Below are 15,904 nucleotides of genomic sequence, written 5' to 3'. Positions count from 1 at the left end.
ATGTATACTACCATAGTGGGTTTATACCTGTATCACTGTAGATATTAATATTACAACTCTGTACATACATCAAGAATCAAGAGGTTTATTTGTCACATACATGCCAGGGCATACAGTGAAATGCAGGACATACAGTGAAATGCACTACACTCGCTAGTACAAATTTTTATATTTTATACCCAGTTTAATCACCTGTACATTTAATATTACTATTCAAATCAAATTTATTTGTAAGGCCCGACAACAGACGTTAATGTCCCCATGGGCCGGACACATCTTCTTTAACACTTTGATTGACCAACCTGAGTTTTCTCGGGTTTACCCCCCGCGGGTTGAATGCCCATCACGAGAATATTTGTTTTTTCTTTTTTAAATTTTTTTATTAGAGATCTGAATTCATATTTCATCACCCGAGTTTACCGTTGGCAATTCAGCCACCCCAGGCGCTCAGATGTGAAAAAAGCGCCCCCTATCGTCTCCCAGATGGTAATTCACCCTTTTGGATTTAACTCAATGAAAATGAATGAGGAAAAAAATCCCGGACTCCACATTTTACTTCTCACTCATGCAACCGGCGTCGATCAGCTTCACTCTGGAGCCTCAGAGCAGCGGGGATTATGTGTTTTTACAGTATACGCGGTGGATCAATAAAAGGATTGATTTTTTTCGAATGCCGATTAGGAATTGGAATAATCCATTTGGATACCATCTGATCTCAGATAAGGAATCTATGTTACCAGTTTTAGGATAATCAGACCCGTTTTCACGGAGATATAAGCGTGTCCCATATGTGTCCCCCAGGCTGTTTGACTGTGCATAATTTAAAACATAGATTAGGCGATATTAATGCTAACATTGAAGTGGTGCTGGGCATTCAAGGGGGTAAAAAGGAATTAAGCTTGGGCTTGGGTTTAACAAGTCAAGAAGAAACATCACAATAAGTCAAGAAACAAAACAAGAACACCATAAGGTCCAACAAATTTAAAATAAATGCAAAATAAATGAATGCAATGTGAACACTCCCAGACATACCCCACTAAAACCTAGCAATAGGAAAAAATGCACCACAGGCAATGTGGAGGAGAGAAACCTTAGAAGGGCCAATTCAAGGGGGGATCTCCCTCCTTAGATGTCGGTGATAGTAGTGTTGCAGACGGACAGTTGGTAATTGCACTTTACTGTTTGCATTTACACTTTCGTTGGATGCCAAACTTCTTTTCGTTGTACTGTACTTGTGCTGCATGATGACTAGGGCTGCACGATTCTTGCTAAAATGTGAATCACGATTTTTCTCCAAGAATTGAGATCACTATTCTCTCACACGATTCTTGTTTTTTCAATAAAATCATTTATTGCACTCTTTCTTAAACGGACAACATAACATATATCAAAGTGCTTGACTTAAACAGAAAGTGCTAGACTTAAACTTAAAAGTGTCTTGTAACATACAAAATAACTAAATAATCGTCATCATTTAAAAAGTAAAGTAAAAAAAAAATATTTATGCTAAAAATAATCACCATAATTTAGAAATGAGATCGCATAGGTCTATGAATCGAGATCGCGATTCTTTTTCGATTAATCGTGCAGCCCTAATGATGACGATACATTTATTGTAATCTAATAACCGTGTTGTGTACCTCTATGCTACAGGTGAACGTCGGCCACCCGTCGGAGGTGGATGAGATCTTCGATGCCATATCCTACAGCAAGGGAGCCTCTGTCATCCGCATGCTGCACCACTACATAGGGGACGAGGTGAGCAGCCTTTAGAGCCTGCAGAGACCAGGAGAGGAGCCTTTAGAGCCTGCAGAGACCAGGAGAGGAGCCTGCAGAGACCAGGAGAGGAGCCTTTAGAGCCTGCAGAGACCAGGAGAGGAGCCTTTAGAGCCTGCAGAGACCAGGAGAGGAGCCTGCAGAGACCAGGAGAGGAGCCTTTAGAGCCTGCAGAGACCAGGAGAGGAGCCTTTAGAGCCTGCAGAGACCAGGAGAGCAGCCTTTAGGGCCTGCAGAGACCAGGAGAGGAGCCTGCAGAGACCAGGAGAGGAGCCTTTAGAGCCTGCAGAGACCAGGAGAGGAGCCTGCAGAGACCAGGAGAGGAGCCTTTAGAGCCTGCAGAGACCAGGAGAGCAGCCTTTAGGGCCTGCAGAGACCAGGAGAGGAGCCTGCAGAGACCAGGAGAGGAGCCTTTAGAGCCTGCAGAGACCAGGAGAGCAGCCTTTAGAGCCTGCAGAGACCAGGAGAGGAGCCTGCAGAGACCAGGAGAGGAGCCTTTAGAGCCTGCAGAGACCAGGAGAGGAGCCTGCAGAGACCAGGAGAGGAGCCTTTAGAGCCTGCAGAGACCAGGAGAGGACCGGTCCGTCTAGACACAGACAGACAGGCGGACGGAGACAGACAGACGGACAGGCGGAAGGAGACAGACAGGTGGAAGGAGACAGACAGACAGACAGGCGGAAGGGGACAGACAGACAGACAGGTGGAAGGAGACAGACCTGTCTCTCCTCCACCTGTCTCTCCTCCACCTGTCTCTCCTCCACCTGTCTCACTTCTCCCTCCAGACCAGAAATGAGACTAATCCTCTCTTTGTGAAAACAACGTTCACACTGTTCTCAGGTTTTCTCTTTCCAGATGTTTTACCTCCTGTTGTTGTTTTTCTCGTCTCTGCAGGATTTTAGGAAAGGAATGAACATGTATCTTTTGAAGTTCCAGCATAAAAACGCATCAACAGGTAAAGAAGCCCAAACAGGGACTTTATCGCATTCATTTCGATTAATTAACTACAGAAAGAATTATAAGTAAAAAGAATTTATGCATTTAATCGCATGATTTTTCTTTATTGTGTAAGAATGTTACCTTTCAAAGGAGACCAGACTCATGCATGTGCTATAAGTATAAAGTATAATCAATCGCAATTATTTTTTTCTTAGTCTGTTCACAAAATAAATAAATAAGAGAAATTGAGATCAATCAAGAGTTTTTTTTTTTTCTTTTACACTTTGAGTGCCAGCGATTTATCGCTTGAATGCCAGCCGTTTGAGACTGAATTTCCGATATTTCATGATTTTCGTGGAGCTATTTCTATATTCTATATTATGGCTATGTGTCTAATACGCCCGTCGCTTATCAATGACTTTCTTGCAGTTAACATGTATGAAACGGATTGTTTTTTCATCAGTACATTTCCGTTTTATACCATTTTGAAAAACGCTAGTTTTTGAAAATTTCCAGAAAAAAAAAGATTCTGTGATAAACGCCTTTTAGTGGAATACAAAAAACACGTTGTCATTTTTCGGCGCCCTATTTATGAATCGTTTTCAAATAAACGCTAGATTATCGATAGTATATGTGTACTTATGCACGCTAGAGAAGCAGGCTGAAAAATCGATTATCTATTTCCTGCTCAGCGCACACACACACACACACACACACAGATACACATATAGGGGACACATTGAGATATGTGAAAAAAACTCTTGATTACCCCAAGACTGGTAAAATAGATTCCTTACCTCACATCAGATGTTCTCCAAAAAGAGTATTCCAATTCCCAAATATCGATCGCGTTTATTGATCCAACGCTGGGTACTCGAAACACATATTCCACGCTGTTCTGAGTGTCTACAATGAATGGGATCGGCTCGGGTTACATGCCTGATAAGTAAAATGTGGATTCTGGAGTTTTCTTTTCTCATCCATTTCCATTGAGTCCAATCCAATGGATGCATTACCATCCGGGAGACGATAGGGGGCGGTATTTTCCCTGTTAGAGCTCAGAGCCAGTCCAAATGGTAACGTGAGGCTAGATTGATGAAAAATGAATGGATATCGCTAATAAAAGCAATAACGATTAAAAAAACGAGACTTCTCGTCATTGGCACTCAACGCATGGCATGAAATAACGAGATTTCTTGTGGCTGGCACTCAAAGTGTTAATGGTCAACTGTTCTGCAATGTACTTGAAAGTACTGCGTTTTACTTTTACCTCGAAAGTGTTTGAGTTTACAAAAGGTCCTTTGCGCTATATATATATTATTCCTAAAATTGCTGCACTTTTAAAAATTGCGTTGATCTGTTGGTCTGTGTAGTAGCTAATACAGGATTTTGCTGCTTAAATGTATGTATAATGTATAAAATAAAAAGCAAACATTTTCAATATTATTCATTGATTCACTCGTATACCAAAATGAAAATTTTTGCTTTTCGCATCAAATATTGATATGTGATTAATTAACTATAAAGTCTCGAATTAATTTGATAACATTTTTTAATAGAGTCCCACCACTAGAAACACAATCAATTTATTTTTCAAGAGAAGGCCACGTCGATTGGTTACTTGACTTCTGACCTCCCGCCCTCTTTCCCCAGAGGACCTATGGGAGTGTCTAGAACGGTCCAGCGGGAAACCCATCGCTGCCGTGATGAGCTCCTGGACTAAACAGATGGGCTTCCCCATTATAGTAGTGGACCAGCAACAGGTGAGCAAGTCACTAATATCATATTTACTGGACCAGGAACAGGTGAGCAAGGCACTAATATCATATTTACTGGACCAGCAACAGGTGAGCAAGTCACTAATATCATATTTACTGGACCAGGAACAGGTGAGCAAGGCACTAATATCATATTTACTGGACCAGGAACAGGTGAGTTTCAGATTCAAGTTAGTTAAACGTGGTCTGTGCTGTGTTGGGGTGGTTAGTTAAATGTCTGTTGGCGTGAGCGTCTGGGTGGTTAGTTAGATTAATTCGAATTCATGATTTAGGATAATAAAAAAAAAAAAATGAAAATCGATAATAAAAATAATAATAATTAGGGATGCACCGATATGAAAATTTGCCACCGATATCGATTGTTCAACTAACACAATCGGCCGATACCAATACCGATAGTTGTATATATATATAATAATAATAACTACTGTATATGTGTATGTCTCTAAATGTTTTGATGAATTTAAAATGGAGGACCCTTATGTAAAAAAGCCGAAAGTCTTTTTCTGGTCTTCATCCTCCAGTCCACTGAGCTGTACTGTATTGTACCCATTCTGCAATCTGTTAATAAAGTTTTCAATCAATCACTCAGACAAATGTATAGAAAAGCTTTTATTATAACCATATAATAAAAGCCCTATGCTTGACTATTATTTTAGGCATGGCAACAAATAAAATAATAAAATTAATAAATAAAATATTAAATAAATAAATAGGCTACACGTCTCTCTTTTTGTGTTACAAATTGTGCTCACCGATATGAACATAGGCCTCTTTACTTACTTAAAAAAAGGAAACATCAAGAAATATTTTTATGGTATTAATTCCACCATGCCATGTGTGTTTTTATTTTATAATGCTCATGAGTCATGATTATTGCTGAAGTCTGAATCATACAATACTCGCTGACTTTCATAACCTAACAGACTAACTTGTCTTGCTCAAGACTTGTTTATGAGTTATAATAAGAGAGCACTATCTCTCAACCAAAGCAATGCAGGTAGACGACAACAGAACAATTTTGATTGACAGTCGATTCTGCCAATGGACCTGTCTCAAAACCCTGCCCTCTTTTCTTGATCCTCCAATCACGGCTGTCGCTTACCTCTGACTTCCTCGTACAAACAAAGTTTGTACGAGGAAGTCGGAGGTAAGCGACAGCTGTGATTGGAGGATCAAGAAAAGGGGCAGGGTTTGAGATAGGTCTATTACATCACACCGCTTGCACCCTCCTCTGCTGTTCTTACCACCAATCGGCAAGCGCTTATTTGTTTTTATACTTCCGGGAAGTCCGCCATTGATCTGCAGCGAGAACCACAACAAACCTACCGGCGGTAATAAAGTTGGCTCCCCGCCGGCCACGAGTAGACTACCAGCGCGCCGCAGGATGACCAAACAAGGCATAATGATTTTACTGCAACGAATGTTATAATAAAAGCTTTTTTATACATTTGTCTGATTGAAAACTTTATTAACAGATTGCAGAATGGGTACGATTCAGTACGGGCTCTCTGAGCAAAGGAAGGAAGTGAGAGATATGAATGAGCTATGTTCGGGTAAATATGCTGATGTTATTGAACGTGTAACTATATAACGTTAATGCCAGAAAACGAATGCCTTTGTTAATCATAAGTAATTTTGATGCAGTAGCTTGTGTGTGTGGGGGCGGGGTTGTGCAGGTCGCTTGACTGAAACTTTTTTCAAAGTTCGGACGTGTGGACCAGATTGACTCGACACAAATTGATGGATATTTATCGGCCACTGCCATCGGCACATTTTAGCTTATCGGCCGATGGCAGTCAACAAGGCACTTATGGGCCGATACCGATACCCGACCGATATATCTGTGCACCCCTAGTAATAACAATAAAAAATCCCCAAGAGTCACCTTTTATTTTACAAAAAGTGATGTTTGGTGAAAGTTAGATTTGCACTTTATTAAATTCATTCTTGTTTGATGAGCAAGAGGCACCTTTTATTTGTTTTAAGTGAAGTTTGGTGAAAAAGTACTATTAATCCCAATAGGGAAATTCATCTTGGTTTGATCATTTTTTGTGTCAAATAAAAACAAAGCTTATTTGAACGATTTCCTTGGCGTTTCTAGTTTTTAAGAGAAAGAAGTCGATTAAAATCGTAAATCTGATGTGGTGTGAAAAAATCTTGCGATTTTATTTTTAGGCCATATCGCCCAGCCCTACGTGAGCGGTGGGGTGGTTTAGGCCATATCGCCCCCAGCACTACGTGGGCGGTGGGGTGGTTTAGGCCATATCGCCCCCAGCCCTACGTGAGCGGTGAGGTGGTTTAGGCCATATCGCCCCCAGCCCTACGTGGGCGGTGGGGTGGTTTAGGCCATATCGCCCAGCCCTACGTGAGCGGTGGGGTGGTTTAGGCCATATCGCCCCCAGCACTACGTGAGCAGTGGGGTGGTTTAGGCCATATCGCCCCCAGCCCTACGTGAGCGGTGGGGTGGTTTAGGCCATATCGCCCCCAGCCCTACGTGAGCGGTGAGGTGGTTTAGGCCATATCGCCCAGCCCTACGTGAGCGGTGGGGTGGTTTAGGCCATATCGCCCAGCCCTACGTGAGCGGTGGGGTGGTTTAGGCCATATCGCCCCCAGCCCTACGTGGGCGGTGGGGTGGTTTAGGCCATATCGCCCCCCAGCACTACGTGAGCGGTGGGGTGGTTTAGGCCATATCGCCCCCAGCCCTACGTGGGCGGTGGGGTGGTTTAGGCCATATCGCCCCCAGCCCTACGTGAGCGGTGAGGTGGTTTAGGCCATATCGCCCCCAGCCCTACGTGAGCGGTGAGGTGGTTTAGGCCATATCGCCCCCAGCCCTACGTGGGCGGTGAGGTGGTTTAGGCCATATCGCCCCCAGCCCTACGTGAGCGGTGAGGTGGTTTAGGCCATATCGCCCCCAGCCCTACGTGGGCGGTGGGGTGGTTTAGGCCATATCGCCCAGCCCTACGTGAGCGGTGGGGTGGTTTAGGCCATATCGCCCCCAGCACTACGTGAGCAGTGGGGTGGTTTAGGCCATATCGCCCCCAGCCCTACGTGAGCGGTGGGGTGGTTTAGGCCATATCGCCCCCAGCCCTACGTGAGCGGTGGGGTGGTTTAGGCCATATCGCCCCCAGCCCTACGTGAGCGGTGAGGTGGTTTAGGCCATATCGCCCAGCCCTACGTGAGCGGTGGGGTGGTTTAGGCCATATCGCCCCCAGCACTACGTGAGCAGTGGGGTGGTTTAGGCCATATCGCCCAGCCCTACGTGAGCGGTGGGGTGGTTTAGGCCATATCGCCCCCAGCCCTACGTGGGCGGTGGGGTGGTTTAGGCCATATCGCCCCCCAGCACTACGTGAGCGGTGGGGTGGTTTAGGCCATATCGCCCCCAGCCCTACGTGGGCGGTGGGGTGGTTTAGGCCATATCGCCCCCAGCCCTACGTGAGCGGTGAGGTGGTTTAGGCCATATCGCCCCCAGCCCTACGTGGGCGGTGAGGTGGTTTAGGCCATATCGCCCCCAGCCCTACGTGAGCGGTGAGGTGGTTTAGGCCATATCGCCCCCCAGCACTACGTGAGCAGTGGGGTGGTTTAGGCCATATCGCCCCCAGCCCTACGTGGGCGGTGAGGTGGTTAGTTTATAGGCCTGATATTCTATAATAATATTTCAAATTGCCTGTGTCCGGATGGCAGAATTCAGTACTGTATCTACAAAACCTTCTGTTTAATCATCTTCCCTTTATTCATTTCCTTAGATTTATTTGTACAGGTGATCTCAACAAGGTGCTGAACGAGTACAGTGGCCATTTTTCATGTCTGGTAATTTTTAGCATGGTGTTATTCACTGTCAAATATGCTAAGAAAAATCATTATTTATATTGTCCTTTGTTGCATCACAATTTACTCAAGCCTAGTAACACACACAATATACCTGAATACATTCCCTGAGATCCATAGATGTCCCTAGATATTAAAAATAAAAAGATAAATAAAATATGTCTAACCCTAACTAACCTTACTGTCATGCACTTGTCCTAATAAACTAACCTACACTGTAGCACTCAACACTTGATGAACATTGTTACTCAGCTGATAGAGTTGTGCTCTTCCTGATGGCTTGTCGTACAGAACTTGTAAGTCGCTTTGGATAAAAGCGTTTCAGCTAAATGACTAAATGTAAATGTAAATGTAGTTAAACAGGGTCCGTGTTGGCCGTGTGGGCGGTGGGGTGGTTAGTTAAACAGGGTCTGTGTTGGCCGTGTGGGCGGTGGGGTGGTTAGTTAAACAGGGTCCGTGTTGGCCGTGTGGGCGGTGGGGTGGTTAGTTAAACAGGGTCCGTGTTGGCCGTGTGGGCGGTGGGGTGGTTAGTTAAACAGGGTCCGTGTTGGGCGGTGGGGTGGTTAGTTAAACAGGGTCCGTGTTGGCCGTGTGGGCGGTGGGGTGGTTAGTTAAACAGGGTCCGTGTTGGGCGTGTGGGCGGTGGGGTGGTTAGTTAAACAGGGTCCGTGTTGGCCGTGTGGGCGGTGGGGTGGTTAGTTAAACAGGGTCCGTGTTGGCCGTGTGGGCGGTGGGGTGGTTAGTTAAACAGGGTCCGTGTTGGGCGGTGGGGTGGTTAGTTAAACGGGGTCCGTGTTGGCGGTGGGGTGGTTAGTTAAACAGGGTCCGTGTTGGGCGGTGGGGTGGTTAGTTAAACAGGGTCCGTGTTGGCCGTGTGGGCGGTGGGGTGGTTAGTTAAACAGGGTCCGTGTTGGCGGTGGGGTGGTTAGTTAAACAGGGTCCGTGTTGGCCGTGTGGGCGGTGGGGTGGTTAGTTAAACAGGGTCCGTGTTGGCCGTGTGGGCGGTGGGGTGGTTAGTTAAACAGGGTCCGTGTGGGCGGTGGGGTGGTTAGTTAAACAGGGTCCGTGTTGGCCGTGTGGGCGGTGGGGTGGTTAGTTAAACAGGGTCCGTGTTGGCCGCGGGGCGGTGGGGTGGTTAGTTAAACAGGGTCTGTGTTGTGGCCGTGGGCGGTGGGGTGGTTTGGTGGTTGGAGAGGAGACCCGTGGTGGAGCAGCCGGTGAAGGATCACACTCCTAATCATCACTTCCCTTTGCAGGAAGGAGACGACCGCGTCCTCACGATATCACAGAAGAAGTTCTGCGCCAGCGGACCCCACAGCGGTGAGTCTCTGGAGGAAGCTGCCACTCCGGTCATTTCATAGATATGAATGAATGAATGAATGATTGAATGAATGAATGAATGATTTTATTTCGGTCTTTTTTTTTACAAAGCATAGTAGTAGAACTTCCAAAAAAACAAAAAAATAAAATGACCGAAAAGGTGTAGGCTGAAGCCGAGGCTTATAAAAAGAATAAATAAAAAAAATAATAAAAACGGCCGACTGAATTCGGTCGTTAAAGAACCCACTGACTGACTGTCTTATGTGTCCGATTGTGTCTTCTGTGTCTTGACTGTCTTCTCTGTGTGTGACTGTCTTATCTGTGTGTCTGACTGTCTTCTTCTGTGTCTTGACTGTCTTCTCTGTGTGTGACTGTCTTCTCTGTGTGTCTGACTGTCTTCTGTGTGTCTGACTGTCTTCTGTGTGTCTGACTGTCTTCTGTGTGTCTGACTGTCTTCTGTGTGTCTGACTGTCTTCTGTTTGTCTGACTGTCTTCTTCTGTGTGTCTGACTGTCTTCTCTGTGTGTCTGACTGTCTTCTCTGTGTGTCTGACTGTCTTCTCTGTGTGTCTGACTGTCTTCTGTGTCTGACTGTCTTCTCTGTCTGACTGTCTTCTTCTGTGTGTCTGACTGTCTTCTTCTCTGTGTCTGACTGTCTTCTCTGTGTGTCTTGACTGTCTTCTCTGTGTCCGACTGTCTTCTCTGTGTTTCTGACTGTCTTCTTCTTCTGTGGTGGTCAGGAGAGGACTGTCCCAGCTGGATGGTGCCCCTCAGTATCTGCTCCAGCGAGGCCCCAGCCTGCACCAAGCTAAAGATGCTGCTGGACAGTTCAGACACCACCATCACGCTGCACAACATCAGTCCTGAGCAGTGGGTGAAGGTACGTCCTCTACTCTACAGCTCAAATGTGCACATGCATTTTACCAGAGGGGCAAGTAGAGGGCAGATTATTCTACCCCATGCAAATACTAACGGTATGCAAAGAACAGTTTTATGTAGGGCTATCGGGGCATGGAATTATCTTCCAAGTGACATATGTGACATAAGAGCAAGTAAAAAGTTTGCGTTCTATTTGATCACATAGGCAGGCTATACATAGGCTACATGGCAAGGTCCATCGTGATATTGGAGATGGATCGAGCAATAGACTGTTACTGTCTGTACCACCCATGTAGCTGTCAAAGCTCCATCACAAATGCAGTTATGTGAATAGAAAGGTTCTTGTATATGCTCTCGTATTATTGTTTATATAGGCGACCTAATACCGACATCAAAATAGATTGTATGCCTCTACAAATCATATGCAGGAGGTAGAAAATTGACGGAAAATCCGTCGCGATTTGGAATGAAATTGAGGGAGAACTTTAATCCCTGGGTATTAATCGAACGAAACGAAGAAAAAGCAGTCATATTCCAGCACGGTTATTAATGACACCAATGGCAAACGGTGGTTAACGGTCTTTATTAGTGTTTGCGCTGCCCTGAGGCAGCGATGGTCTTTAGGAAGTTAATAGATGTCGGTCAGCCTGTCGCGTATATTTCTCCCAGGCGTTCGCTGGCTTAGTCCACTTTTCCACATTTCATGGGGGTGTTCATTACCATATATGGTTAATTACGGGCGGTGCTATATGCAAATACGTAAAACCGTGCACGAGCGAGGAGCGTAGAACAAGTGGCATTTATCAACACGGAGTACTTGCAGGTGTGCATAGAACCTGTGTACGCACGTGTGATAAATCCCGATTTTTCTGTACGTACACGCATTCTAAATTCTGTGCTTAAGAACGAAAATAGAACACTTTCTAAGAATTGTTGATAAATGAGGGCCCTGCACTTCCCCCAAGAGGATCAATGAAGGAATATCTTATCTCATCTTATCATCTTATCAGATCAACCCAGGAACAGTGGGCTTCTACCGCATCCAGTACAGCTCGTCTATGCTGGAGAGCCTGCTGCCTGGCATCCGAGACCTGACCCTGCTGCCAGTGGACCGGCTGGGCCTGCAGAACGACCTCTTCTCCCTGGTGAGTCTCACCCCAGTGTGGCCTGCAGAACGACCTCTTCTCCCTGGTGAGTCTCACCCCAGTGTGGCCTGCAGAACGACCTCTTCTCCCTGGTGAGTCTCACCCCAGTGTGGCCTGCAGAATGACCTCTTCTCCCTGGTGAGTCTCACCCCAGTGTGGCCTGCAGAACCACCTCTTCTCCCTGGTGAGTCTCACCCCAGTGTGGCCTGCAGAACCACCTCTTCTCCCTGGTGAGTCTCACCCCAGTGTGGCCTGCAGAACCACCTCTTCTCCCTGGTGAGTCTCACCCCAGTGTGGCCTGCAGAACCACCTCTTCTCCCTGGTGAGTCTCACCCCAGTGTGGCCTGCAGAACCACCTCTTCTCCCTGGTGAGTCTCACCCCAGTGTGGCCTGCAGAACCACCTCTTCTCCCTGGTGAGTCTCAGCCCAGTGTGGCCTGCAGAACGACCTCTTCTCCCTGGTGAGTCTCACCCCAGTGTGGCCTGCAGAACCACCTCTTCTCCCTGGTGAGTCTCACCCCAGTGTGGCCTGCAGAACCACCTCTACTGTGGAGGTATCATCTATCAGTTCTGTGGAGGTATCAGTTCTGTTGAGGTATCAGTTCTGTTGAGGTATCAGTTCTGTTGAGGTATCAGTTCTGTTGAGGTATCAGTTCTGTTGAGGTTGCAGTTCTGTTGAGGTATCAGTTCTGTTGAGGTATCAGTTCTGTTGAGGTATCAGTTCTGTTGAGGTTGCAGTTCTGTTGAGGTTGCAGTTCTGTTGAGGTATCAGTTCTGTTGAGGTTGCAGTTCTGTTGAGGTTGCAGTTCTGTTGAGGTTGCAGTTCTGTTGAGGTTGCAGTGCTATCAAATCAAATGCATAATAATAATAATAATAATAATAATAATAATAATAATAATAATAATTGGAGGCATAGTCCTGGGTCTTCTGTGGTGAGCAGAACTGAGGACTATGAGACAGCATGTGTGTGTCCACATCGTGGCATGTGAGGAAACGGTAGACTAGAGCAGTCAGCTGGTTTATCCGGAGGTTCCCGGTTCGATTCCCTCTCCTCCCGGGCAGTGCGGTAGTACTGTACCCTTAAAAGTACCGGATTCGGTACCCATCCCTAATATCAACGCACTTATAAAAGATTATTTCTACACGTGGTTAATTAATTAAATGGAGGAACAGTGTTGTATTTTGCGTGCGTTTGTTTCCAGTACGTTGTTCTCGGTTCACATATTGACCACAGATGGTCCCTCAGCACTTACTGAATGTGAGAGGATGAACTCTGTGTCCTCCTCTTCCTCAACCTCCTGAACTCTCTGTGTCCTCCTCTTCCTCAACCTCCTGAACTCTCTGTGTCCTCCTCTTCCTCACTGTGTCCTCCTCTTCCTCACTGTGTCCTCCTCTTCCTCAGTCTCCTGAACTCTGTGTCCTGTGTAATGTGTGCCGTATGCATGCCCGCCTTTCTTGGCTTAACGTTGAAAATAGATTGTCTTTTAAAATACATTTGTGCTGTTCAAGTTGGTCATGAGCAGTAAAACTCCTGTTTTTATACATAAACAATTGTTTATAGTAATACTGTGCATGATCATTACACTAGAGGTTCCAGTAATGGGCAGCTTGAATTACCAGGTCCAAAAACCAACGCTTTAAGGAGATCTTTTATTTTTTAGAGCATTAACTCTTTGGAATAACCTGCCTCAAAACCTCTGCTGCATTTACAGTAGATTCACTTTTTAAAATAATCTTAAATTGTATTTCCCTCTAATTTTTTTCCGGTCTGAGCAAACACAGACATCAGCAACTATTGAGCAACATACGTCACCTGCCGATTAACCGGTTAGTTGATAAGCGGCGGTTTGTAAAAAATCGGAGAATCTTAATTTCCCTCAATGTCTAACATAAAGATCTATACATTTTGCTGATACACAGAAATAATACAAAAAGGCATATTATATTCCTTAATCAAATATTTATTTGACCATTGATTGACGATACAGAGCAAAGTCCTCCCTCCCTCTCTCTCTAGACCTCTCACCTTCCCCTCTGCTTTATTCCTCCTTTCTCTGTTAGTCAGATACACATCAGAAAAGTCACTTATTTCCAGACTCCTCTGGTCTCATCTCAGCTCTTACTTAGTCCTTTCTGTTAGTCTGTGTGCACACTGCACATCAGAACACCTGCACATCAGAACACTGCACATCAGAACACTGCACATCAGAACACCTGCACATCAGAACACTGCACATCAGAACACTGCACATCAGAACACCTGCACATCAGAACACTGCACATCAGAACACCTGCACATCAGAACACTGCACATCAGAACACTGCACATCAGAACACTGCACATCAGAACACTGCACATCAGAACACTGCACATCAGAACACCTGCACATCAGAACACTGCACATCAGAACACTGCACATCAGAACACTGCACATCAGAACACTGCACATCAGAACACTGCACATCAGAACACTGCACATCAGAACACTGCACATCAGAACACCTGCACATCAGAACACTGCACATCAGAACACTGCACATCAGAACACCTGCACATCAGAACACTGCACATCAGAACACTGCACATCAGAACACCTGCACATCAGAACACTGCACATCAGAACACTGCACATCAGAAAAGAGTCACTTGTTTACTCCTCTATTCCTCAAAAAATAATAATCCAAAGGCAGCTCTTCTCCTCTGGTCTGGTATTAGGCTCTTAGCTCTTAGTTCTTTCTGTTAGTCTGTGCACACTGCACATCAGAAAATAGTCACTTGTTTACTCTCTGCTCCTCAAAAAAATAAAAAATAAATCAGCAGAAGCCACTTCTCATCTGGTCTGGTAGAGTAGAATAGAGTAATTAGTAATTAATCTTCTAACATCAGATTTTTGCCAAGTTCAAAACACACATGTTTGTGTTACTGTGGGATGCTCCGATATTGGCATCGGTATCGGCCGCCGATATCAGTAAAATAGCTGGATCGGTTATCGGTAAAAAAAATATATCGGATTTTTATTATTATATATATATATATATATATTTTTTTAAATAATAAATAAAATGTCAGCATTGCCTCCGAGTCAGCATTGCCTCCGACTTGGGCCAGCCGTCATACTAACTCGTTTGGCTGAGTTAGCGGGAGGGAAGTTGATGGGTGGTAATCTGGCGTTTTGGACAGCGACTCCTACAGGTCAGGTCTGGGCGCCTGCACAGCAAAAGAAAGGAAGTGGTGAAGGCAGCGTGCACTTCACCAATGAGAGTCCGCACTGTCAGGTGAAAAGAGAGCCGCTGGCTGTCTCCGCATGTGTCGGAGGAAGCATGTGGTAGACCTCAGGGCTCCCTAGACCGACCAGTAGGGGGCACATGCACACAACGACCAGGTAGGGGAGGGGGGGAATTGGCATAACGACTAAATTGGGATGGGAGGAAAAAGCACAGAAAAATCTGGCGGAGAAAAAGAGGATTAAAAAAATAATAATAAGAAATAAAATAAGAAATAACCATTCAGTACATTTTCAGTACATTTATATCTATGTGTTAATTTGTTAAATTTAGTTTCACTAAGTTAGGAAAGTAATGTCAAGTCTGACGTTGCTTTGCACAAAAGAATGATCCAGTCTCTTCCACACAGTGACAGTGAGGAATACAGTTTATTAATTGAATGAAGTTTATTTTCCGTCTTTGTTTACAACAAATCAAAAACACACTTGTGATCCTTTTACAATTCTTAAACCAATCTATTTTAATAATAAACAAATAAAAAACGTGGATACATTTATTTATTTTTTAAACTTTTTTTGGAGAGAAAAATTTGGACAATGGGGATCGGCTCGGTATTGGCCGATACCCAAACCCAGGTATCGGTATCGGGACTGAAAAAGTCGGATCGGTGCATCCCTACTGTTAATACTGTAGTCTTGAAACTGTCTTGGTCTGGAAAATACGAACATGACTAAACAAAAGTTATGTTAATATTAGCAGTTCTACAACTGATAAAAACAAGCTCTTAATGATTCAGATGATAATTCCTAATGAGTGACCGACAGTATAACACGCACATATCTGACCATGAACTATTATGTTACCTTATTTTTCCCGTCTGTTCTTCTCAGTTCTCCAGTGGTTGTACTACAGGGCTTGACAGCTGACCAGCCACTCTGGCTAGTGGTTTTCCAAAGTCACTAGCCACTTGTCAGCACACACCTCCTCATCTTCCTCAGTCTCCTGAACTCTCTGTCTCCT

General features: G+C 44.9%; 1 protein-coding gene across 2 annotated transcripts in view; it reads left to right on the top strand.

Moving 5' to 3' along the window:
* npepps (aminopeptidase puromycin sensitive) overlaps positions 1-15,904 on the top strand; it is an 85,957-nt gene that overhangs the window by 29,213 nt on the left and 40,840 nt on the right. For both annotated transcript variants that reach the window (XM_084318890.1, XM_084318889.1), the window contains exons 11-16: positions 1,654-1,758; positions 2,668-2,728; positions 4,366-4,475; positions 9,575-9,638; positions 10,377-10,516; positions 11,526-11,660. In XM_084318890.1, the coding sequence (XP_084175016.1) occupies positions 1,654-1,758; positions 2,668-2,728; positions 4,366-4,475; positions 9,575-9,638; positions 10,377-10,516; positions 11,526-11,660 (615 nt within the window). The remainder of the gene's footprint in view (positions 1-1,653; positions 1,759-2,667; positions 2,729-4,365; positions 4,476-9,574; positions 9,639-10,376; positions 10,517-11,525; positions 11,661-15,904) is intronic.

This window comes from Notolepis coatsorum (genome assembly GCF_963971535.1).
Source record: "Notolepis coatsorum genome assembly, chromosome: 7".
In the NCBI taxonomy this organism is placed as follows: Eukaryota; Metazoa; Chordata; class Actinopteri; order Aulopiformes; family Paralepididae; genus Notolepis; species Notolepis coatsorum.
This window is presented reverse-complemented; position numbering and strand designations above follow the sequence as displayed.